The sequence below is a fragment of the Phascolarctos cinereus genome, unplaced genomic scaffold, assembly GCF_003287225.1.
Source record: "Phascolarctos cinereus isolate Bilbo 61053 unplaced genomic scaffold, phaCin_HiC Scaffold_5;HRSCAF=322, whole genome shotgun sequence".
In the NCBI taxonomy this organism is placed as follows: Eukaryota; Metazoa; Chordata; class Mammalia; order Diprotodontia; family Phascolarctidae; genus Phascolarctos; species Phascolarctos cinereus.
Window position 1 is genome coordinate 70230629 of NW_027555958.1, and position 26690 is coordinate 70257318.

General features: G+C 37.5%; 1 protein-coding gene across 1 annotated transcript in view; it reads right to left on the minus strand.

Moving 5' to 3' along the window:
• PALMD (palmdelphin) overlaps positions 1-26690 on the minus strand; it is a 71590-nt gene that overhangs the window by 34618 nt on the left and 10282 nt on the right. The window contains 1 exon segment of the mRNA XM_020999665.2: positions 13868-13948. Within this exon segment, the coding sequence (XP_020855324.1) occupies positions 13868-13948 (81 nt within the window).

Genomic DNA, 26690 nt, shown 5'->3' on the forward strand with positions numbered 1-26690 from the left:
TTAGGAGTGGAGAGGAGAGCCCAAGATTGATTGACAGGGCCAGGGCCGACTTCAGAAAATAGCAGTAAGAAGTACCTGAGGCCTGGGGCATCATTTCCCCATACCTCAAGGCTACAACTTGATTACACTAATAGCTGCTAAAAACAAAATAAAACAAAAAAATTGAGTAAGCAAAGGAGAAAGAACCCAACCATAGATAGCTACTATGGAGATAGAGAAGATCTGGGTTCATATTCAGAGGAAGATAATGGAACTAAAAAAAGCCACTCTTTTTTCAATGAGAAACATCAAATGGTCCCAAGCAGAAAAAGAGTTCTTGGAAGAACTTAAAAAATCAAATAAGAGAGACTGAGGATAAATTAGAAAAAAAAATAAGAGCAATCCAAGAAAATCAAGAAAATTATGAAAAGAAAGTCAACCAACTTAAAATAGAGAATCAAAAACCTAAGGAAGAAAACAATTCCTTGAAAACTAGAATTGGGCAAAGGGAAGCTAATGATGTTCTAAGACACCAAGAAATAAAACAAAATCAAAAGAAAGAAAAAATAGAAAAGCATGTGAAACATCTCATCAGAAAAACAACTGATGTGTAGAACAAATCAAGGAGAAATAATATAAGAATAGTTGGACTACCTGAAAATTATAATAAAAAAATCTTGATACTATATTACAACAAATTATCAAGGAAAATTTCCCTGAAGTTGTAGAACAAGAAGACAAAGAGGAAATAGAAAAAATCCACTGATCACCATCTGAAAGAGATCCCACGAGGAAAACTTACAGGAATTTCATAGTCAATGTTTCAAGCTCCGAGGTTAAGGAGAAAACATTGGAAGCAACAAAAAGAACCAATTTAAATATTTGTGGAGCTACAATAAGGATTACACAAGACCTAGTAGTTACTACACTGAAGGATAGTAAGTCTTAGAATACTATATTCCATAGAGCAAAAGAGCTGGGGTTATGACCAAAGGCAACTTACCCAACAAAGTTAAGTATAATCCTGAATGAAAAAAAAATGGACATTTAATGAACTGAAAAACTTTTAGGTATTTGTGATAAAAACAGCAGAACTTAAGGGAAAATTCAACATATAACATCCAGGAGAAATATAAGTAAACATTAAGGACCAATTGTAAGGGACTCAATAAGGTCAAATTGCTTACTTCTTATATATAAAAATATTATCAGTTCTTTTATGATTCATTTTTTTGGGTAGTTTGAAAGAAAAGCTTGGGTTGAGCTGAGTATAATGGGATGATTCTAAAAAAATATAACTGTGTAGGGAGAGATAAAAAGGAGCAATTATCTTATACAAATGAGGCATCAAAGGAAAAATTGATACACAAAAAGCTAGTGGGGGGAGAACAGGTAGGGCTGAAACCTCATTGGGAATGGGTTAAAGAGGGAACAACATATATATCTAGAAGGATATAAAAGTCTTCTAAATTCAGAAAGAAATAAGAGGGCAAGGGGATAGGGTGGAGGGAGGGGATAAGGGAGGTACTCTTGGAGGAGTGGGTAGGTTAAGGAATAGAGGGCAAGGTAGCAAGTAGAAGTAAAGTAAAGGAATGAGGAGGGATAGCAATAGGGTGAGAAGGATAATGAGGAAAAATAGGAAAGAGGAAAATATACAAGTAATTATAGCTTAGAATGTGAATGGGACAAATTTACCTATAAAATGGCAATGGATAGCAGATTAAAAATTTGAATTCAACAATATACTGCTTTCAGAAAATGCTACAAAATAAGAAATACACACAAGCATAAAATAAAGGTCAGGAGTAGAATTTATTATATAAAAAAAGCAGGGTAGTAATCATGATCTCAGACAAAGTTCAAGCTAAAATAGATTTAATCAAAAGAGAAAAATAAACTACAGCCATATTATTCAATGTTGTTTTAGACCATTTAAAATAACTAGACAATATAAAATACCTGAGAGTATAACTGCTAAAACAGACAAAGGAACCATATGAACATAAATATAAAACATTTTTTATACAAATAAAGTCAGATTTAAATAATTGAAGTTACATTTAATATTCATGGGTAGGTAAAGCCAGTATAATAAAAAATGACTTACCTAACTAATCTATTTATGTAATGCCATCCCAATTAAATTACTAAAAATTATCTTACTGAGTTAGAAAAAATAATAACAAAGTTCATTTGGAAGAACAAAAGGTCAGGAACTTCAAAGAAACCAGTGGAAAAAAGAAATGAAAGAACAGATTCAGTAGTATAAGGAGAGAGCATTGTTAAATTGTAAAATGGGTAATTTTTATTTTAAATTAAAAATTTCTTGTTCAAATAAAACCTAAGGAGCCAAGAATAGAAGGAATGTAGAAAATTGGGGAAAAACTTTCATAGACAATCTCTCAGGTAGAATGTGATTGGGTTGGAATATTGTTGTGGTGTGGAAAATGAGCTGGTTGATTTAGAAAAAAAACATGAAAAGAATTGGACTTAAGAAGGAAGATGCTATCTACCTTCAGAGAAACAGATGACAAACGGAAATAAGCATAGTACGGTCTTACATATATGTATATATATGTATGTATGTATGTATGTATGTATGTATGTATGTAACCATATCCACTCCACACTTAATTGTAGCCTTTGGGGGAAGGGGTAAAAAAGGGGAAAAGTAAAAAGTGCACAGCAGAAAACAAAAGAAAACTTATAAGGAAGCAAATAAAAGCTCAATAACTTTGAAAACAATGTATAGTGTTTATTATAAAGATTTTCTTGAAATGGAAATGTATTGTTTTATATTGAATTCTCTCTTATGTTCTACTGTGTACATGGTAATTTTTTTCTTTTCTTATTTTGTATTTATGTTTAAAATAAATTTTAAAACTTACAAAAAAGTTAAAACTTCATGATGGCACAGTGGAAAGGGTCCTGGATTTGGAGTAAAAGGATCTGAGTTCAAATCTTACTTGGCTTTGTTATATAAAAACAACAACAATTGTTCAGGGTCCACGGCCAAAGTGGACTGAGTAAGGCCAGATTTAAAATAAGATAGCTTAGTAGATACAGCATTGGGTGTGTAGTCAGGAAGATGAGTTCAAATCTAGCCTCAGATACTTACTGGTTGTGTAACCCTGGACAAGTCTCTTAACCTTTGTCTTAATCCACTGGAGAAGAAAATGGCAAACCACTTCAGTATCTGCCAAGAAAATGCCATGGACAGTATGTTCCACAGGGTCACAAAGAGTCAGAACAACAACAACTTCCTGACTCTTGGCTCAGTGGACACACACACACACACACACACACACATACACACACAGACATCTCCTCTGACTAGACTTGAAATCAGGGAGTATTTCACTCTTTGTGTTCTCAGTGGCTAGCACAATGCCTGGCATATTGAAAGACATTTGATAATTACTTGTTTGACTGATCAGCTAGTCCGGTCTTCAGACAACTGACATGGAATTTGTCACCTTGCTATGTTAAAACATTTTCTGGCTTAGTGTAACTTCTATTTCATTGGCAAAGCCTTTGAGCACCCTTGATCACTTCCATAAAGGGGTAAGGCTTCAGAATAGTGGTTTAGAAGAGGTCAGCATCATTGGTAGGGTTATTGGGTTGAGAGCTGGAAGCAATGTTTGAGGTCACACACAGTGGCGCTTAATCATATCCTTGTTGCTATATCTTTGTTCCTATGATCTTGTCTCTCCAGAAGGACGGCAAGTTCTTCAGGGGCAGGGACCTTATTTTATACTTCTTTTGTATCCACCATAATGCCCACCACATCATGGAGCATATAATAGGTGATTACTACATACCTGTTAGATTAAATAGAGTAGAATGGTGGATGTAACCTCCCATGAGAACTGGACCAATGGGTGAGGTGGAGGTTCAGTCTTTAATATTTGTCTTATGCCATTACATTTCTTGTCTTTTGTCCAATTAAATCTAATGCAACTGGCAATTTATTAAGCACCTATTTTGCACAAGACATTGTAATGGGTACTGGGTTGTAAAGCCAAAAGGAAAACAAAACAACACAACACAATTTCTGTCCTTTCATTGTCTACTAGACATGGGGGAGGGAGAAGACAACATGTTGATAGTTAAGATACACACATAGGTATACATCACAATTTGAAGAGGAAGAGAGTAGGAACAGCTAGGGTGATTTGTAAATGAAAGAAATAGATAAGCTTTTCTGTAAAGACAAGCAGAAGAGTGAAGGGCTAAGGCAACTTGGGACACATTTAGTAGAACATATAGGTCACCTTAGGAGGCGATATGGTACAGTATTAAGAGAGTTTTCTCAAAAGTCAGAGGACCTAGGTTCAAAGTCCACTTTTGATATTGCCTGCAAGTCATTTAACTTTCTTGGATAAAATGGGGTGAGGGGAGGTTGGACCAGAAGGCCTCTCAGGTCCCCTACATTTCTAGATCTATGATTAGATAATAATTATTCTGATGCTAATATTTAGTTACATTTCAATTCAATAAAAACCAACCTATTCTATATTGGGAATACAGAAATTAAAAAAACCCAATATAATCTCTGACTTTAAGGAACTTACTATAGATTAAAGGGGGTATATATATATATATATATATATGCACATGGATTAGTAAAATAAAAGGTAGAGAGTGATGGGACAAAGGAGAGATCTAAGACACAGCACTCTAGGAATATTTGAGGATAAAGATTATGCTGGGTGCAGGTGGGAGTAGTAGTTGGAGGGAGGGTAGGCAGATCAGGAAAGGCTCTACCAAGAATATGACATTTGAATTGAGGCTTGAACAAAGAGAAGGCACTTGAAAGGGAGAGATGATAAATCTACACATACTTGTGGATATATTTTTTTGTCCATGTTTCCTGAGAGTAGGTATTTTTACACCCATTGTTTTTGCATTCCCTGTGCCCACTACAGTGTGTGGTACATAGTAATCACTTAATAAGTGCTTGTTGATTGACGATTGATGAGGAAGGTGGGCATTCCAGGCATGAATGGTAGGCAAGGCAAGTGATCAGAGATAGAGATGTTTAGTTTGGAGAACCTAACCCAAACACACAGATCCTGAAGTATGAGACAAGTCTAGAAAGGTAAGTCAGAGCCAAATTGTGAAGGGTAGCAAACGCCAAGCAGAGCAATTTGTATTTTTGACAAAATCTAGTTCAGGCCACTTCTATAGAAAAGTGTTTTTATTGGGCAATTCTGCCTAACTGGATAATTAATGACGAAAACTATGACAATATGGAGGTAGAAACTTTTTCTTCTGTCCTCTAGAATTTCTCTTTCTTTTTTCTTTTCTTTTTTTTTTATTTTGCTTTTTGGTGAGGCAATTGGGGTTAAGTAACTTGCCCCAGGGTCACACAGCCAGTAAGTGTCAAGTGTCTGAGGCCAGATTTGAACTCAGGTCCTCCTGACTCCAAGGCCAGAACTCTATCCACTTGACCACCTAGCTGCCCCTAGAATTTCTCTTTCTTAGGGCATAGAGACAAGGCATGGAATTTCTCTGGTAAGGGGAACTGCCTGCTGAGGAAACTCCCTCTATCATTATAAGGTTAGCACATTCTCTGCAAATTATGGTCATAGACATTGTCTAGAGAACCAAGAGGTGACATGATTTCAGCACGGTCACACAGCCAGTATGTGTCAGAGGTGGAACCTGAATCCAGGTCTTCCCGGTTTTCAGGTCAGCTCACAATGTCTCTCACATGCTGAGATTAAGAACAGAAGCAGGTAGTAATACTTTTATATCTTTTTTTTTATTAATAAAAAAGATGTCAGGAATAACATTTATGAAAACTTGCATTTAGGTCTTTACATCAAACCTAATTAAGGTGGTTAGTATTTCATGGCTACCAAAGAGATTGCCGTTTGAACCAGATGGTAACCAAGAAAAAATAGCCTTTTATGTTTTGTAAAGCACTCTACACATATTATCTCATTTTATTTTGACAACAACCATATGAAGTAGGATGTTAGAATATTATTATGCCTCTTATTTAGATCAGGAAGCTAAGGTTCATAGAAGTTTAATGTTTTGCCTGTGGCAATCAAGTGACAGAGCCAGGCAGATTAATTGCTCCTTCTTGGACACCACAACATTCTAGACCTTACCTAAACCTTTTTGTTTGTTTGTTTGTTTTTCCTCCTTTTGGTCCAGACCTGTGACTTCCTTTGTGTGTGGAATTCCTGGGATGGAAACTTGCTCCGCTGATGAAGATCAACAACTCCTGGTACCATCCAGTCTTAGAGTTGCCTAGAGGCTGAGAGGTTCAGAGACTTGCCCAGAGTCACACAGCTAAACTACAGTTATCCCTTCCACATTTCAGGGCTTAGGGACGAGTTGCCCCTGCTGTCTGGAAAATCCATGTAAAATTTTTGGCCCTCCATTTGTAACAGAGAAGAAGTTTGATTTTTTTTTCTTTTTCCTTTATGGGGTATTTACATTACCTTATTGTAAAATTTGGGTTAAGTATTTGGTCATGGGCTCTGTGTCATCTTCTGGCTTTTAAAGGTTGTCTGTGGCTTCCACAAAACTGCTCCCAAAATTCCCTTTTAATTTTTTTATGGTGACCTGTGATATATCGAAACCATGATAGAGAAAGTCATGAAGTGGAAGGGAGAACTGTATTATCAGAGTCAGGCCTTGCTGACTCCAAGGCTAATCCTTTGTTCGCTCTGCCTATGCTTAACCACTTGGAAATGGGTGTACCTTGCTTGTGTCAGTACAGGAAATGAATGTAGAGCCCCACACCTTAGTGTCCTAACACTTTAGAGTTGATTTGTGGATAGATGGAAGATTATTGTCCCCAGGGTTATCTCAGTCTTTAACTATAATTGCTCTGCTATTTGCAAGAATGTTTTCCACAGGCCTGGTTAATATGCACTCATGAAGGCCAAAATTGAGCTCTCAGGGTCTGTGAGAGATTCAGTGAATAAATATACCAATAATTGTAGGACTCTTCTTGTTGACCTATTCATTTTCACTTGATGGGACTCGTAGGTATATATATGACTGTGAAACAAGAATAGATGATGCTGTCAAGATAAATTATAGTCCTCCCAAACAATTTAAAGGGACAATTTTAGCCAATTACATCCATATACCTATCACTGAGACTCAAGTAGTGAGTTGTCTCTGCTCAGGGATGTTGACTCATAAGACAGAAGTGAGCAAGCTTCTTGTGATGTATCTTGGGGCCACGTTCATACAGCCTTAGTCTGGGAAAGAACAAGGGTAATTCTGACTTTGGACTGACATGAAGTCCAATTGTTATAACTTCAGGATCACACTTCACAAAATGACATTTACTTAGGGAGGAAAGTAAAATAAATTCACTTGTATAGTGCAATCAAAATAATATTTCATCACCCTGAGGACAGAACCGATATTGAAACCCAGCTCTTCCAACTCAGAAATTCAATATTCTTTACTACACAATGACATCTGGAGATTCCCTTCTCCCTCCAGTTGCTTTGTGTTTCCCCATGAATCAACTTGTATTTACTTTGTATATATTTTATATACGTGTGTGCATGTGTGTGTGTGTGTGTACACAACAGGATGTAAGTTGTTTGATTGTGGGGACTGTCTTTGTATCTTCAAGATCTAAAATGGTGTCTGCTACATAGTAGGTATTTAATTGAAGCTTATTGATTGACATGGATTTGAATCGTGGCTCTGCCATTTATTATCTGTGTGACCTTGGGCAAGTTATATAACCTCTCTGGGCCTCAGTTTCCTCATCTGTAAGAAAGGAGGTTGCACTAGATGGCCTCTAAATCTATGATCTTATGAACCTACAAACTAGGGGCCTAATACTACAACGGCTGTCCTTACTTCAGCTTATCACATTAGATAATAATGACTCATTTTTATAGGGCATTTAGAGTACTTTACATGCATTTTCTCCTTTGATCCTGAAGAGATCATGATGACTATTTGGGCTAGGCAGAAAGCAATAACAATAGCTTGCTTTTACAGAGTGCCTGACAGTTTACAAAAAAAAAATGAACATATATTTCATGGAATCAAAACAATTTCATTTTACTTTCATAGTACTTATAGATCAGCATATAAAATGGATTAATTTGGAATAACAGAATGACATAATATTTTTTTCAAGACATTCACAGTGGAAAGTCTGAAGTAACAGGCAAAATGAAAATAAATGGAAGGAAGAAAAGGAAAAAAAACCCTTACGTCTTTCAGAGAAAGATGCTTTAAAAAAACTTAACTGAAATACTTAAGTAATTCATTTAAGGTTGTAGTAATAGTAGATTCAGGTATTAAATGTTCCTAGCACCATGAATTAGGGCAGCAAGACGCAATGGATAAAGTACCAGGCCTAGAGCCAGGAACACTCATCTTCCTGAGTCCAAATCTCTCCTCAGACACTTACTAGGTGTGTGACATTAAAAAGTCACTTAACTCTGTTTGCCTCAGTTTCCTCATACAAAAAATGACTGGAGAAGGAAATGACAAACCGTTCCAGTGTCTCTGCCAAGAAAACCCCAAATGGGGTCACGAAGATTCAGACATAATTAAAAAATTCCTGAAAAGAATCATGAATTGAAAGGACTTTACGAAAGGATGAGTAGTATTGATTTAGTATATATGTATAGTATGTATCCTGCCCTGTCATTTACCATTTGGAGTCAATAAAATGCACATTGTGTGATAAGATAAGTCTCTTATGATTCAATGCTGCTATCCTGTCTGGAGGATCCTTTCTCACTATGCCATATGCATGAATTATCTTGTGTGTAGGGGCCCAAAAAATATCAGTCAATAAGTCTATAGACAATTTTGTTTGCTCTACTTCCATGTTCCAAAACTCTTCTGAGAGGTGATCTTTGTTTTGGTTTTAGGTGGGAGGATAACTTTTTAGGTAAGTGTATTGTTTCAACCTGCTGAAATGTGTGGCAATCAGAGGAGATGGTGAAAGCAAGAGTTGGTGGACTGGGAAAAAGGAGGAGGGAGTAGAAGGCTAGATGACAGTATGATTGGGGAATGTGAATGGGGCTAGTATAGACTTATGATCTGGCAAATGTTTTTGTGGAACTGAAGATTCTTGGATCAACTGGCACCTGCCCTATACCTAATTCAGGTGTGAGGCCAAAGAAAACACTCTTGGATAGTTAATGATTCTCTACATTGGCTACAAGAATGTGATATATTGAATTAGTAAGAAGTGGAGTAAGTAAGAACTCTGTTCTTTTGCCCTTCTCTTATACTGAGGTAATAATACAGATCATAGAATCTTAGAACAGAAGGAAAACTTAGAGATCAAACAGTCCAACTTGACACCCTACTGTACCCCACTCCACCCCACTCATGCCATTTTACAGATAAAGAAATTGAGAACCAGGGAGGTTAAGGGATTTGCCCAAAGTCACACTGGTAGAAGTAGATCTGAGCCTAGAATCAGGATTTCTGATGCTCTGTCTGGCACTTTTTCCATTTCACCACAGGATGAGGCCTTATGTCCCTGAGACATGAATCTTTACCTTCCCTCCCACATGCAAAGCTTCCACTGATGTCATTGTGTTACAGATGTTATCTGTATGTTAGGAAATACATTATTCCAGGGGAATTGGGCCTTGGCAGCAAAAAATGCCAAGTACCAGACCCACTAACTACTAGGAAAGGGGGAGAGGTCAGCTTGATATGTTTTAATGGGTTTCAGATACCAATTATTCTTGATTATTTGTGGAAGGAATTTCCATGCTAGCACAAATTGGACTAGATGACCTCTTAGGTCCCTGATTCAATTCAGTTCATAGGATCATAGATTTTGGGATAGATGAGGACTTAGAAATCCTCAAATCCAATCCCCTGATTTTACAGATGAGGAAAATGAGGAAAATTTCGTGCCAGAGAGGTAAGGTGAGTTGCCAAAGTTGCACAAGAAGGAAGTCAATGGTAAATCTGAGATTTGCAGATCAATGAATTAATAGCACAGTATTTTGCTTATAGTAAGTGCTTAATTAATGTTTATTCTTTCATTCATTCATTCATTCATTCAAATGTAGGTCCTCTGCTCTCAATCTAGTGCTCTATCCACTGTACCATCCTGTTTCTGTCTAACTTCAACAGATATGTTAATTGCCCAGTATGTGCCAGGTGCTGGCATACAAGGACAAGAAGGAAACAAATTCTGCCATGTAGGGGCTTGCATTATATTGGAGAGATACTACATAAGCAAATATAAGTCAACATGGAATATATAGAGTAATTTCAAGATGGGGAATATACCAACACCTGGGGATCAACAAAGGTCTTGTCTGTAGGAGGTATGATTTACGAAGCTCAGGAGTCTATCTCCAGCTTATATTCTCTGAGTAGGCACCAGAAATATAAGTTGGCTAAATAATTTTTAGGGAAAAAATATAGAGAAATGCTAAGATCTTCTGAAAGGCCTTGCAAAAGGATCTAGATATTCAATCTCAAGGATTATTGATTTGATTCAAGTTGATTCAGTTCAATTCAACAAAAATATAAAATGCTCCTAACTTTGAAAGCTAGGTTTACATTTTATTTAGTAGGCAATATGGAACCACTGAAGATTTTTGGGCAGTAGAATGATGGGACTAGATCTGGGTACAAGAAAAATGAATGAACAGAGGTATAAAAGACAAATTGGAAGAGGAGAGAATAGAGGCAGGAAGACTGTTTAGGAGGCAATTGTATCTGACTAGGTAGGTGGTAGTCAGGAGTGTGGTGGTACTGAGAGCAAAGCAAAGGATTTAGTTAATGTCTCCAGGCATATCTATACAAACTGCCATATCTGTATACTCAGCCTTTCTCTTGAGCTCCAGTCTTACATCACCAGCTACTTTTAGGATCAGGTATAAAATCTCTTGTTAGACATTTAAAGCTCTTCAAAACTGGACCCTTACTTCCTATTTATTCTTCTGAAACTCTTGTCCCCTCTATGTATTTTATATTGGCCTACTTGCAGGTCCTGGAATGTGACACTCCGTCTCTTGTTACTGTGACTTTGCACTAGCTTGGGATGCTCTAACCCCTTCAAAATCCAGCTCCAATCCTACCTTCTGCTCTTTCCCAGTCCTCCCAGCTGCCAAAGCCTTCCCTTCTCAGTTTGCTTTTTTTCTGCTTATATATTTTGCTTGTACCTAGTTATTTACCTGTTGTCCTCCCAATTAGAATATAAACTCTTCGAAAACAGGGGCTGGGTTTTTTTGACTTCCTTTATATCTCTATCCTTTAAACAGTGCCCAGGATGCTTAATAAATTTGAGCTGAATGAAGTAAGAGATATTAAAGAGGTCTGCTTATCCATGTCCTCAGTCCAAGTACATATTCCTTCTTCCATACTTTTCACTGAGAGGACCCTTGTACCCCTGCGCTCCTCTATGACAGATGCCCAGGGTAATCCAAGTGTGACTTTCTTTGGAAATTAAGATGAATCTTACTTCACTTTTTTTTTTCCAGATAAAGACCCATAATTCAGTACATGTGACACTCTGACCATTAAGCCAGAATATAATAAGATTATCCATATTTCAAGAAAAAACTTGTACTCTTAGACTTTGCAAAAGAAATATCCTTTGTCAGACTATGTTGTTTTTTGCTTTGAAAAATATGACGCGTTTATATGTAACTTTCTCTTTCCCATCAGGGTGTAAGTTGGAGAGAGGAATTGCAAATGAGGGATGACAAGGAAGAGGGAAAAGAAGAGAGAGAGAAGGAAAGGGAAGGAGAGATGGAATATTGTGGGAGGGAGAGAAACCCTGGTCAGAATCAGTAGCAAGTAGAAAAGGAAGCAAGCAGGCTGTGGAAGAAAAGTGGGTGCTGGTAAATGGCAATCTTTCTAGGGAGGAACTTTCTATTAGCAGCAACAGTTTATGACCCCAAGATGGACCATCTCTGTATCTCACCCCTGCTTTGCTGGAGTCCCTGGCAGAGTCAGTGATGGCACCTGCATCTGTGGTCTGGAGTGGGGTGGGGAAGGGTCCCTGCTCCCACTTCTTGACAGGTAGGGTAAAGACCATTTTCCTTTCACTTTAGGGAAGGGGCAACATACATTTCTGGAATCCCAAGTTGGAATTCTGAAGACATCTTCCCATAGGAATGTCATTACACATGGTAATTAAGTCCTACTATTGGTGGTTAGCATTAGTGCATAATTCTACTTCAGGTGTGGAGTGAAGCAAGCTTCTGTAGGCTAGGAATAGAAGTACCATGAAGGACAGTGCTTTTATGAGGAAATTCTGAATTCCAAACAAATTTTGGAACACAAACACTTTTGGAACGCAGCTCATGAATAAGTTGGGTGCTGCCTATACAGTTAGCTAGTGCATTAGGATACCCATTTACTTAATGGTGGTGCATGAGTACATTGAAAGCATTCCAAAGTATCCAATATTTTTCCTGGACAGAAATCTAATCCCAGGGAGAATGCAAGAGTGTTATTGAAATGTGGTCTTTGGTACAGGAAGGGTCAGATGGGCCTGTCCCACTGTATGAAGCAGCTTGAGTTCTATTCGTATCATAAAAGTACAGTAACTATCTAGTCTAACCCAGGTCTGAAAAAAGAATTTCCCCCATCTCATCTCCTTTAAGTAATCTTCCAGCTTCAGCCTGAAGACTTCCAGTGATGGGGAAGTCATTTCCTATTGAGGTCACCCAATCCTCTTTTGGAGAATCTAGATGTTAGGAAGTTTTTTTTTTTTTCTGACATCAATCCTAAATTTGTCCTTTACAAATTGCTACTTTCCACCTAATTTTTCCTTTCAGGAAGGACAACTTTTATTCCTCTTCTATGTAATGATGGCCTATATAATTATCCCATGACCGTTGAAATTTCATCTTTTTGACTAAAGTACATGCTTCTTTTTCTGGGTGTGTCTTGGCCCTTCTCCCCACTCATATAAGTTTAATTTGATATCTGTGAGCAAGACATGTTAACTATCCTTGGAAGTATTCTATTTGTACAATATAAAGTATCTATTTCAATTGGGTAAAGGGGGAGCTGTAGATCAGGAAAGAAGACCATTATAATCTTGATTGACTTGCCTTTAGTGGGGGCCATTTCACCCATCAATGATATGGATTCAACAAACCTTGCCACATTTAACCAACATTTATAGACATGCCTTCTCTATGCCGCCAAACTGGCTTATAACTTCATTTCACGGATCCATTAAGCTAATTGATAGAAGTCTTGCCAGATAAATACAGTCTCCTACTTGAGGCTGTTCACAAGGAGCTATTGTTTGTCATTTGGTTGCATCCTGTTACCAAGCTATATAATGAAATGTTGAAACCTAGTGTGCTCCAATTATTAAGGGAACACACCCAATGGAAGATGTAAAGTCTGATTTTTGAACTAGAGTTTATTTCTGTCTATGATCTCATGTTTGATTAAAACAGAACAACCCTTAAAAAACCCAAACCATGCCCAGACGACAGCATACTAAGCTTTGAAATACACCCATCTTTTAGTGGGATAAATTGCTTGTTTGTTCCATACCTCTGGGCTCTCATTGACTTCAAAAGGAATTTCTTGCCAGGATTAAATCCCTATGGGATTTGGCCAAGACTGTCAAAGGTGAAATCCTTGAGGCCAGATTATCAAGGTTACCTAACAAATATTGGGAAATTCAAAAATAATAAAGGAGACCGTGTTTTTAACTTATTTCCTTAACTTATTTCCTTTTAACTTATTAACTTAATGTCTAGAAGACATTAGCCTCATGTAAATACTACTAGTAGATGGATGTTCCTTATGTTTATGAGAGAATTAATAGAGCAGCATGGGTTTTTTCCTTCCCCCAATGGAGATTTTATGTTAAATTGTTAGCACATTTAGAAAAGACAAATAAAATCTCATTGAAAAGAAAGTCCAAAGTTACCTTCAAATGCTGGTGTTTTAGCTTTTCTTCCTCTACTTTCAGGCGCTTTTGTGAGATTTCTTCTTGCAATTTCCTTTTGTCCTACAATGGAAAAAACCATAATTCATTTTTACAATTAACTTAAATATCTCACCCTGCTATTGATGTCATTTGTATGCTGTTGGCTTGGGTTAAAGCCCCACAGGGTGCCCTGGGGATGCATATTCTAAGACAAAAGAAAGTAAAATGAGATTAAGAAAAACTCTTGAGAGAAACACAAGATTCCATTTTAAAAATTCATTTAAATAACCCTATTATTTATCTCTCTAGCCATTCTTCCCTTCCTTTTCGTTCACTTTTAGCCTAATATGGAGAGTCTTTAGCGTGAGTATATGGAATTGAATGACTTATTGGTCAAAAGCATTTTAAGGAGACAATTTTTAAAGGAGACAAATTTAAAATTTTAAAACAGAGATGGAAGCATCAAATGAGAAAAGTCTTTTTTGGCATGAAAATGTAAATGGAACGATGAATAGATGGCAAAGAACAAGAAGCTCTTAGCGATATGGCCTTCTAGGGTATAGGGAGCGGGAAGGAGAGCCTGCCAAGGTTTCCATAGGGAAGAAGCTTAGATACATGGTAAATTGGAGAAGCTAGGTGGCACATTGGATAGAGTACTAACCCAGGAGTCAGGAGGACCTGAGTTTAAATTTGACCTCAGACACTAGACACTTACTAGCTGTGTGACCCTGGGCAAGTCACTTAACCCTATTGCCTAGCCAAAAAACAAACATACAACAAAAAAAGAAACTTGGTAGATTTCCTTCTTAGCAGGATTGCATTGCTAACAGTTGGGGAAAAAAGGGCAGAGATGAAGTGTAATAATACTAAAATTTGTTTCTGTGCAGAGGTAAAGGTGAATGGATACAGTAATGGTGCTCAGTCCTTGAGATCACATTTCTATCACAGTATCAATGACTATGAGATGTGACTATAAAGTAAGGAGACAAAATTTTGGCAAAAATATCAGAGCTTCTTCAAAGTATTTATTATGATAGAATCTATGCTTATTCCAATAATGCTACAATTGTTCTGATCATTCTCAGCACTTTTTGGCAACTGCCTTCAGAACCCGTTAAATTAAATTTGACAAGTATTTATTCAACATACAAGGGATTTTGGTAGACATTGGGGATATAAAGAGGGATGGAAAATGGTGCTTGCCCTGAAAGACTTTAAATTTGTTTTTGGGTTGGCTTGGAGGGTGGGGAGGCTACAGGAATTGTCATTTAAGCATACATCACTTTAAGGTTTGCAAAGCACTTTATAGAGATGACCTCAGTTGATTCCTCATAACAACATTTTGAGATTGGTGCTATTATTAGCCCCATTTTATTTATCAGAGCCTGAGGAACTGAGGCTCAGATGGACTGACTTCCCTAAAGCCATAGTTTAAAAGTATCTGAAATGGGGTTTGATTCAGATTCAGATATTCCTGACTGTGGTACATTTTCAGTTTTTGAGGGGGAATTTAATTTTTTATAAACAGTCAGAAGTGAGCTTGATCCATGGGTGGCAAATAAAGTAGAAGACCAAGGGGGAATACTGTGTTTTGTTCCCAACTGTATAACTTTACTATGACTGTGAAGAAATCAGATCAATGTTGTGTAGCTTACACTGAAGGCCATTCCAAAAGAGATTTCTAAAAACATCTTGAGAAGGGACAGCATTTTGAAAGAAGTGTACAACCTTCCAAGATGACTGTGTAAAAGGGCATGTCATGCTTCAGTTTTAAGCACTGTCCTCACTGTGTGTAAGAAGATAATGTGATTTTATCCATGTTACCTACAGGAAGAGCCCCTCTTCTATTTTAAAGCACAACTATTAGGGGTTTCTTCTTTACAACTGTACTTTCGAGACCAGGCCAAAGAGAACTGATGCTACTCTGAAAACCATGCTAAGTCAGTTACCTCCTTGATCTTTGAGACATCATTCAAGCAATACAGAATTTCTCCTTCCCCCTAGAATGTAAAAAAAACAGTGAAGGCTAATAATTGTGAGGAAGGCAGCTTGACACAGTGGAAAGAATACTTACTCTGGACTTTGAGGGCTTGGGTTCAAATCCAACTTCTACCTATGGAACCTTGGAAGAAACATTTAACTTCTCTGGGCCTCAGTTCTCTTATCTATAAGACAAGAGGGTTGGACCAACTGGCCTCTTGAGTGCCTTCTAGTTCCAGATTTATAATTCTATGATTTTTTTTCAATTTTCCTTTTATACCCCTAGGATCCTAAATACCACCAGTATAAATGTCCACATGTGATAAACAGGTGAAGTGGTCCATAGGATGGAGTGTTTGTGTCATGGAGAGTCCCCTCACCCTAAGCAATGCCTTTGCCCTCTGCAGCAAATGGTATTGTTTGGACAGTGGCAGCTTGGGGTCAGAAAAGTGGCTAGAGGTGGGAGCAGGGATCAGAGCCATTTTGGGACCAGTAGACTCATCCTGGTGCTGTTAATGCATCTAACAACTAAAGACTAAAGTAGTGAATATTATGTATCAGTCAGAATGGGCAAGGTTCTTCACTCCAGCTCCCAAAGTATAAGGTAAATGTTTGGAGAAGGTGACATTTTATTTTAAGATACGTTTTCATCATAAGCTATTTTTTTCTGCAACCTCTACCAATGGATTACATTTCACTGAAGTCAGAAAATGCCCCTCCCTCCTTTATGTACACAAACTCTGTATGGAATGCTTCATATACTCTCAGATGGGGCTGATGTGTTGGTCAGTTTTGTTGAGTGGCTTTTTTTCCTTTGTTTTAACATCTTTTTTGCAGTGGGTGAATGAGTGCATAGGAGGTAAGGGTGAGGGAAGGGATATATATATTTAGCATTGAAAGTATATAAAAACAAAACTATTAGTAAAATTAAAATAAAAAGTCATTGAAGTCTGTTAAAATTATAAAAGATATACTTATTTGAAAACCATTGGCTTCAATTTTTTTTTTCAAATGGAAGAATTAGCACCAAGGATATTTAAAACGTGTTAATTCTCATTGGTAGTGTACCAAATTTCATAAAATCATGCAACTCCTTCAAAGGATAGTGTAGAACAGTAAGCCAGACATAAAACAACAGGGGTTGATTTGAAACATAGACTTCAGTACATTTGATTATCTCTATCCCCAAGATGTCTTCAGGAGATAGAGTGCTTCTATTGAATCCATTAAGCCAATAACCTAATTATATTATTAGCATTACAAATAACAATAACAATGATAGTTGGCACTTACTGAAGTGCTTGATGGTTTACAGAGTATTTTACATTTGGTATCTCATTTGCTTTTTACATCAGTCTTGTGAGTTAGGTAGTGTATTATTGTTCCCATTTTTCAGATGAGGAAATGGAGGCTTAAAGAAGTTAAATGATTTGTCCAAGGTCAAACATGGTAAAGTCTGCTCATAAGCCCAAGGGTCTTTCCATTACAACATGCTGTCACTTATAAATATGCCTAAAGAATCATTTTACAACATTATCCACTATGAACAAGTCAAATCATTATTATTCCTTCAAAAGAAGTTTTAAACAATTACATAGTTTTCTGGGTTTCTGGCTCTGTCAATCCCCTAAGAGTCCACTTGTTTAAAAGGATGCTTTCTTTTTCTTTGAAAATTACATGCAACTAATATCAATGTGATTCTAACCACACAAGAGCCTATAACACACCATTATATTACATCAAGTAATACGATGAGTACAATTTATTGTACATACAAACACTCCATCCTATGGACCTCTTCATCTATTCATTACATGGGAGCATTTATAGTGATGGCATTTAGGGTCCTTGTGTAGATATCTTTTAAAATGCTAAATATTAACAGTGAGACAGTTTTGTAGCATACACAGCTCTATTGTCTATAGTACGTGGGATGACAAGACAAAATAATGAGGCAGTACAATATGCCTTTCTGGGTCAGCCAGCTTTTTCTATAATAATAGATGTGATTGGAAGTGACGTGACTGGAAGATGGCAATGGGACAAACATGTTTTTTTCAAAAGAAACATCTAATGGAAAAGGCAGGGAAATAGAATTGAAATAGAGTTGAAAGAGACCACAGAAGTAACTTCTACCTTTTGGAGCATACTTGTATCAGATTCTGCAATATCCCAACCTTCTGTTATTCATGCATTAGGAAACAGGATAGAGTGAATAATTAATCTGCACTTATTCAAACCACATTTCAGAAAATAATTTCATTCTCCTTTCCTCTCAAACAAGCATTACATCCTAACACTAGCCAAAACTGACTATTTTGAATTTTACTACCTTTTATTTCCTAGCTTATTTTTTGGTGGAAGTCCTAGGAAACAGGCAACCGAGCAAAATACCATGAATTGACAGAGAAGAGGCTTGGATAGATTGAATCTTTAGTCCCTAAAAAATCAAGAGACAACTGTAATGACATGGGCTTTTGTGTACCCAGCAATTAGCACAATGCCTGGTTCATATTAAGTGCTTAATAAATGCTTGTTAACTGACTGACTAAAGGGAAGGGGGAGGGGTAAAGGAATAAGCATTTATTTAGCCCTGACTGATTGGCACAGGCTTACATAGACTCAAACTTGAAGCCAGTGGTGGTAGAGTGGAGTGAAACTCTCAATTTGAAAAATCTTGACTGATTTTTCCTTTAGAGGGACATTTTATTTATCCATCCATCCATCCATCCATCATCCATCCATCCATCATACATCCACCCATCCATCCATCCAATATAGAATGACTACATTGTATAAGACCCTGCTCAATACTGTGGGAAATTAAAAGACATACTCACTGCCTTTATTTGTCTTATATGTAGGGATCGAGGTGAATAAAAGACAGGGAAATGGTATTGGATGGATGAATAGATGGAATAAACTTTTATTAAGCATCTATTATGTGCCAGGCACTAAGCACCTTACAAATATTATCTCATTTGATTCTCAGCCATAGATGATGTAGATGCTATTATCATCCCCATTTGACAGTTGAGCCAAAGTGATTTGCCCCAGATCACATGACTGATAAACATCCTGACTCCAGGCCCAGCATTCTATCTACTGTACTAGCTAGTGGTATTCTGCTGGTCTATCTGGCTACTTTAATTCTGTTCCTTTGATTCAGGGAAGGAGCAAATTATGGCGAATACCACTTCTGCCTTGTCTTTTAACTTTTCTTCTTTTCCTGCTCCTCCCTAGAGTTTCAGCCTGGGGGTTCTGTCTGGAGAGTAAAAGAAGGATATTGTTAAGGGAATTCTGGCTTTGAATGGGAAGTTGCTTCAGACAACCTCTGAGGTCTCTTCCAAATCTAAGTTTTTATGACTCTGTGGTTAGGTCTGCGGAGAATGTGTTGAGAACTGATCAAAGAGCTATTATGGTTCTAGGTTTTCCTCTTATCTTTTCTGGTCATGGGAGTCATGAGAGTGAGCGACAGAACGTGGAGGAAGTTCGATACTTGTATTGTGGATTGTGGTTTGGTGTTTATTAAAAATAGCCCAAAACAAAACCAAAACACCCACCTGGAAGTCACTTAAACTTCCAACCATAGGGAAAAGTTCACATAGATTGTAGTACTCTAATGCAGTGAATGTAATTAAAATGGATAAGTAAGGGGAATACAGAGAAGTCTGGACAATTCTTTGTGAAATGATACAAGCTGAAAAAAGAATAACCAGAAGAATGAAGCACATGGTATCTGTGATCATGAGCAAATGTGAATGAGGAGTGAATGGACAAAGAATCTTGCCTGGACTAGTGCAATAGCCTCCTCATTGGGCTTTGCCTCAAGTCCGTCCCCTTTCAAATCCATGCTCTACATAGCTGCCAAAGTGATTTTTCTTAAGTAGGACTGAAAATATTGGTGGGGTTGTAGGAAAATAGGTATACTGGAATGTAACTATGAATTGATCCTGCCATTCTGGAAAACATTTTGGAACTTTGACCAGGAAGTTAGCAAACTGTCCATAACTTTTGATCCAGTTATACCACTGATAGGCTTATATCCCATAGAAATCAAAGTAAGAAAAAAAGAATCTATGTGTACAAAAATATTTGTAGCAGCTCTTTTTGTGGCAGCCAAAAATTGGGGAGGTGGGTGCAACAATAGATAGAGCACAGGGCCTGGAGGCAGGAAAACCTGAGTTCAAATCCGGCCTCAGACCCTTACTACCTGTGTAATCTTGTGTAAATCACTTAACCCTGTTTGCCTCAGTTTCCTCATTGTAAAATAAGCTGGAGAAGGAAATGGCACACCACTCCAGTATCTTTGCCAAGAAAAATTCAAATGGGGCCTTAAAAAGTTGGACACAACTGAAACAACAGAACAACAATAACAAGGGAATATCCTTTTTGGGGTTAATGGCTGAAGAAATTGGGGTATATGAATATAATGGAATGTTGTTGTACCATAAGACATTATGAAATGGACAATTTCATTTTATTTTATTTATTTATTTTTATTTATTTTTATTTTTTCATTTTTCTATTTTTTTATTTTTCGCTTCCATATGAGAACCTTTCACATATTTGATATAAATTTATTTATTTTCAGTTTTCAATATTTACTTCCACAAGATTTTGAGTTCCAAATTTTCACCCCATCTCCCCACTCCCCCCATCCCAAGATGGCATGCATTCTGAATATCCCTTCCCCTAGTCTGTCCTCTCTTCTATCTCTTCCCCCTTCTCTTATCCCCTTCCCCTTCTATTTTCCTGTAGGACAGGACAGACTTCTGTACCCCATTTCCTATATTTCTTATTTCCCAGTAGTATGTGAAAACATTTTTTTAAATATATGTTTTTAAAACTTTAGGTTTCAAATCTTCTTCTTTCATCCCTCCCCACCTTCCCTCATTGAAAAGGCAAGCAACTCAATATAGGTTACACATGTGCAGTTATGCAAAACACTTCCATAGTAGACATGTTGTGAAAAACTAACTCTATTTCCCTTAATCCTATCCTGCCCTCCCATTTATTCTATTCTTTCTTTTGACCCTGTCCCTCCTCAGAAGTATTTGCTTCTAATTACCCCCTTTCCCAATCTGCCCTCTCTCTATCATCCCCTGCTCTCTTGTCCCCTTCTCCCCCTATTTTCCTGTAGGGTAAGACAGATTTCCTTACCCAATTGAATGTGTATGTTATTCTCCTAAGCCAAATCCTATGAGAATAAGATTCACTCATTCCCTCTCACCTTCCCCATTTCCCCTACTGTAAGAGCATTTTCTTTTCTGTTTTATTTTTTTGTGAGATAATTTACCCCATTCTACCTTTCCCTTTCTTCTTCTCTGAATATAATCCTCTCTCATCCCTTAATTTTATTCTCCAGATATGACCCCTTAATCTTCAACTCACCCTGTGCCATCTATCTATCTATCTATCTATCTATCTATCTATCTATCTATCTATCTATCTATCTATACTATACTATCTACTATCTACCTATTACTATACATACATATAATTTTTTCCTCCAACTACCCTAATACTGACAAAGGTCTCATGAGTTATAAATATCATCTTTCCATGCAGGAATGTAAACAGTTCAACCTTAATAAGTCTCTTATGATTTCTCTTTCCTGTTTACCTCTTCATGTTCCACTTGAGTCTGTATTTGAAAGTCAAATTTTCTATTCAGCTCTGGTCTTTTCATCAAGAATGCTTGAAAGTCCTCTATTTCACTGAATGCCATTTTTTCCCTGAAGGATTATACTCAGTTTTGCTGGGTAGGTGATTCTTGGTTGTAATCCTATCTCCTTTGCCCTCCAGAATATTATATTCCATGCCCTGCGGTCCTTTAATGTAGAAGCTGCTAAATCTTGTGTTATCCTGATTGTGTTTCCACAGTACTTGAATTGTTTCTTCTGGCAGCTTGTAATATTTTCTCCTTGACCTGGGAACTCTGGAATTTGGCTACAATATTCCTAGGAGTTTTCCTTTGGGGATCTCTTTCAGGAGGAGATCTGTGGATTCTTTCAATTTCTATTTTGCCCTCTGGTTCTACTATATCAGGGCAGTTTTCCTTGATAATTTCTTGAAAGATGATGTCTAGGCTCTTTTTTTGATCATGGCTTTCAGATAGTCCAATAATTTTTAAATTCTCTCTCCTGGATCTATTTTCCAGGTCAGTTGTTTTTCCAATGAGATATTTCACATTGTTTTCTAATTTTTCATTCTTTTGGATTTGTTTTACAGTGTCTTGATTTCTCATAAAGTCACTATCTTCCAATTGCTCTATTCTAATTTTTAAGGAAGTATTTTCTTCAGTAATCTTTTGGACTTCCTTTTCCATTTGGCCAATTTTTCTTTTTAGGGCATTTTCTCCTCATTGGCTTTTTGGACCTCTTTTGCCATTTGGGTTAGGCTATTTTTTAAGGTGTTATTTTCTTCAGTATTTTTTTGGGTCTCCTTTAGCAAGCTGTTGACTTGTTTTTCATGATTTTCTTGCATCACTCTCATTTCTTTCGCCAGTTTTTCCTCTACTTCTTTTACTTGCTTCTCAAAATCCCTTTTGAGCTCTTCCAAGGCCTGGGACTGATTCATATTTTTCTTGGAGGCTTTGGATGTAGGAGCTCTGACTTTGTTGTCTTCTTCTGGTTGTATATTTTGATCTTCTTTGTCACCAAAGTAAGATAATATAGTCTGAATCTTTTTGTGCTGCTTGCTCATGATCCTGGACAATTACTTGAGTTTTAAACTCTTTGTTAAGGTAAAAGTCTGCTTCCAATGTGGAGAATGTACTGTCCCAAGCTTCAGGGGTTTATATAGATGTTTTCAGAGACACTTGTAGGGACCTGTAAATTTTTAGTTCTTGCAAGGTGGTATGATAAGGGGAGAGGTGTTTATTCCTTTCCTGTCCTGTGCTGTGGTCTGTTAGTGACCACAAGCACTCCTTTCTGTCCTGGAACTGTGAGGAAGGTTTCCTGTCCACGGCCAGTATAAGCTCCACCACACCGGCGCTCCTCCTCATCCCAGGACCCCCGTCCAGAACTGTGACCCAGATCTAAGCATGGGCAAAGCAAGAGATTCCTTCCTCAGCACCAGCAGAGAGATCCCTGCAATCCCCCTCAGATCAGCCACTATCCAGCCACTTCAGTCTGTGGGCTGGAGGCCCTGAAGCAGCTGCCCACCCCAGGGCCCATTCTCAGGGAATGGAACTGAGACCCCACCTTCCTCTCTCAGCACCCCAGAAACAGACTTTTCCCACTGACCTTCTAAGTTGTCTTTGGAATTCGTGGATTGAGGAGTCTGGAAACTGCCACAGCTGCCCGTGATTCAGTCCTCTGAGGCCTGCTCCAGGTTCACTGCGGCCTGTGTGCTCAGGCTACACTGGGCTCTGCTCTCAGCCCTGCATGATACACCTTTCTGTTCAACCCATCCAGGCTGTCTTGGGCTGGAAATTTGTTTCACTTTGTCTTTTTGTGGGTTCTGCTGCCTTAGAATTTGTTTAGAGCCATTTTTTTATAGGTATTTCGAGGGGTTTGGGGGAGAGCTCAAGCAAGTCACTGCTTTCATTCCACCATCTTGGCTCCACCCATGAAATGGACAATTTCAGAGGAAACTGGGGAGACCTCTGTGAACTTATACAGAATGAGCAGAACCAGGATAACAATCTACATAATGGTAACAACTTTATCGAGAAAAATATAGAGCTAGTTGGCACAGTGTATAGAGTACAGGTCCTCGAAGATTTGGGGTCCAAGGCAGCCTCAGACACTTAGCAGCTGTGTGACCCTGGGTAAGTCACTTAACTTCTGTCTGTCTCAGTTTCCCCACTGTAAAATGGGGATAATAGTAGCATCTGCTTCCCAGGGTTGCTGTCAGGATAAAATGAGGTTATTGTAAAGTAACTTGCAAGCCTTAGAGTGCTATATAAATGGAAGCTATTATTATTATCAAGCCACACCTTCTATATTAAGACTTTTACACCTGACTTCTGGTGCCTCTTCCTTTTATCCTCAGGTTTTCTTGTGTATATTCTTAAAAACAAATTTTATTGATTTCTTTCCTTTTCATTTACATTTTACATTTTACAATGTCTTTCTCCCTTGTCCAGAGAGTCATCCCTTATAACAAAGAGTAAAAAAAAAAACAAAAAAAGTTCAGAAAAACTAGCCAATACATTAAAAAAGTCTGACATTATCTGCAGTGTTACATCCTCATAGACCCTTGGCATATAGTACAAGTTTAATAAATACTTATTGCTTGATGGAATTTAGGGGGAAAGGAATGAAAAAGTGCTACATTAAATTTTTTGTTGAAATTAGTTTAGATGTAAATAGTTAATAAACAAGATGAGTTGCTTAGATTAATATTTAGTGTTTTTAATGACATTTAATTTTCTGAAAAGCTTAATTTTCCTTTATCTTATTATTTCAGAACTTTAGTTTGGAATCATAGTGTATTCTGGTCTTCATATGACCATTTGATTAGCCTTCAAATAACCTGAAGAGGTTTGTTCACAATTTCATCTAGTTTCATCTGAAGTTCATGCTTTCTCCGTGGCATGTGTCCTTTTCCTGCCCAGACATTATCTCTGAGCCTTTAGTCTGGACCTTTCCTTTGACTGCATCATACCCTCCTTCCCTTGCATTATACTTGTCTGTGTTTATGTAATAAGTACATCCCTCCCCAAGTAGTAGAATGTAAGCCCCTTTAGGGTAGGGACCGTACAATCTTTTTATTTTTGTATTTGCATCTCTAGATAGTGCCAAAAGTAGGCACTTGTAAATTCTTATTGAATTCAACTGAATCATAAAATGACAGAAGAAACTTTATAGACCGTCTAATTTAATGAGCAACTTGAGTCCAAGAGAAATGAAGTGAATTGTCCAAGGTCACATAGTTAGTAAGTAGTGGAGCCAAGAATTGCTTGTAGGCTAATTTTCTATGGCTACAATAACTCATTTTAATGTGCTTTATGAAGCTATGCTAAGCCTCTGTAGAATAATGATCACTGTTACAGCTGCCTTTTGAAATCTGGGAGCTTAGGACAGAAGACAGTCTTGAATTACATCCACTTTTTAAAAGGACAACTTAGTTTTATGTCCTAAGTGGCTGCCTTAGTCCCATTAATACTTGGCCCTTTTCTTGACAAGCATAGGTGTATCAATGACCTAAATAGTCCCATCTGGTGCTGGGGTGTCAGGGAAAGCAGATGCTCTCAGAGGGTACTTCCTGACTTCATCAGGATATTTCTGGGAAAAGTCAAGCTGGGTCTTAATGAAATATTCATTTAAATTAATTCAAGAATTTAAACTTATACTACTGTCTGCAAAGAGTCTTTCTTAATTTATTGAAATGTCTCTTAAGCAGACAAAAGTGGCTTCCAGGTGGGACCTTGTAGGTGTCTCCTACATATGTTTTTAAAATTTACAATTATTTTAATGTTCTGAAACTGCTCGCTACCATAAAAGTCCCTTCCCTTAAAGTCAGTGTAACTATATGGTTGTGAATCTTTGAATACTCCAAAAGGCAAGGTAAAGACACATGGTAGGTACAAGTATATGGCCTCATCTATGGTGACATGAGCATGAGAAGTAGCATAAAAAATCTTATCAAGGACTGGTATGTCCAGAAAAAGAGGTGGCTGGTCGGGTAGTAGGAGAGACAACAGATGAACACCCTTACAGTTTTATTGGATATATTTAAAGAAGCAAAGGAAAACCTCTAGCACTTGGGTCAGTCCTCTGTGGAAGATATACAGAATGACGTTTTTGAGAATTAAATGGATGAGAAAGTAGGAAAGTTGTGATTCTCCCTGTTGGAAAGAATGCATGCTCCAATGCAATCACAGATCTATTAGAGTATCAAGAGATGAATAATAAGGAAACATAGGTACTGTTTCATATCCAGCACTGAATTCCTCTACATATCAATATTTCCAGGCTATAATCACAACTCCCAATGCAGAGCCTCTTCCTTTTCACTATTAACTTGATTTTGAGTCCTGTTTTTTTTTTTTAAATTTATTATCTATGTGACTTAATCTCTCTGGGCTTCAATTTCCTCATCTACAAAATGCAGAGGTTAGGCTAGATAACTCTTGATCTTATGAACTCACACTAAGAAAGTACACAGTGATTTGTTGGCCTTACAAAACTACATTATCATTGTGTGTCATGCTGGAAAAACTTCCTTCATTATCCAAGAGCCCATTTCCTTAATGATCCATCAAAAATTAATAACAGTAATTCAGCAACAATCCCATTTCTGGGTGGGCTATTGTATTTGGCAAAGAAATGTAGCAGAGCATGCTTGTTTGAAGAAGCTGTTCTTTTTCCAAAGGAGAAGTTTAATCTCAGTACAACATGATGGAAAATCCAGTAGAGGATGATGACTTGATTGTTAGGAAATGCTTTCCTTGTTTAGATGACTCTTATATCTCAATTTGCCATCTTTACACAACTATCCCTATGGGCTCATGAAGAATTGCAACTTGATTCAGTAACTGAACTCAACCCATCCATGCTCGCATGCCCATGCAATGCATACAGTATAGTGTGTTCAGTGGATTACCTATGGAGTATTTACAGAAAGATATGGACTAGGATTGGAGATGTTCAGCCTAGAGATGAGAAGACTCAAAGGGAACATGAAAACTGTTTTGAAGTATTTGAACGGCTGTCATATGAAAGAGGGTTTAGATTTGTCCAGCTTGGCCCCAGAAGTAAGAACAAGGAAAAATGAGTGTAAGCTGCAAAGAAACCATTTAAGTTTGATGTTCTGCCTTTGGAGCTTTTGGTCCCCCCCCCCCCCCGCTTCACCAAAGGTCTTCAGTCAAATACTAGATATTTATTTGTTG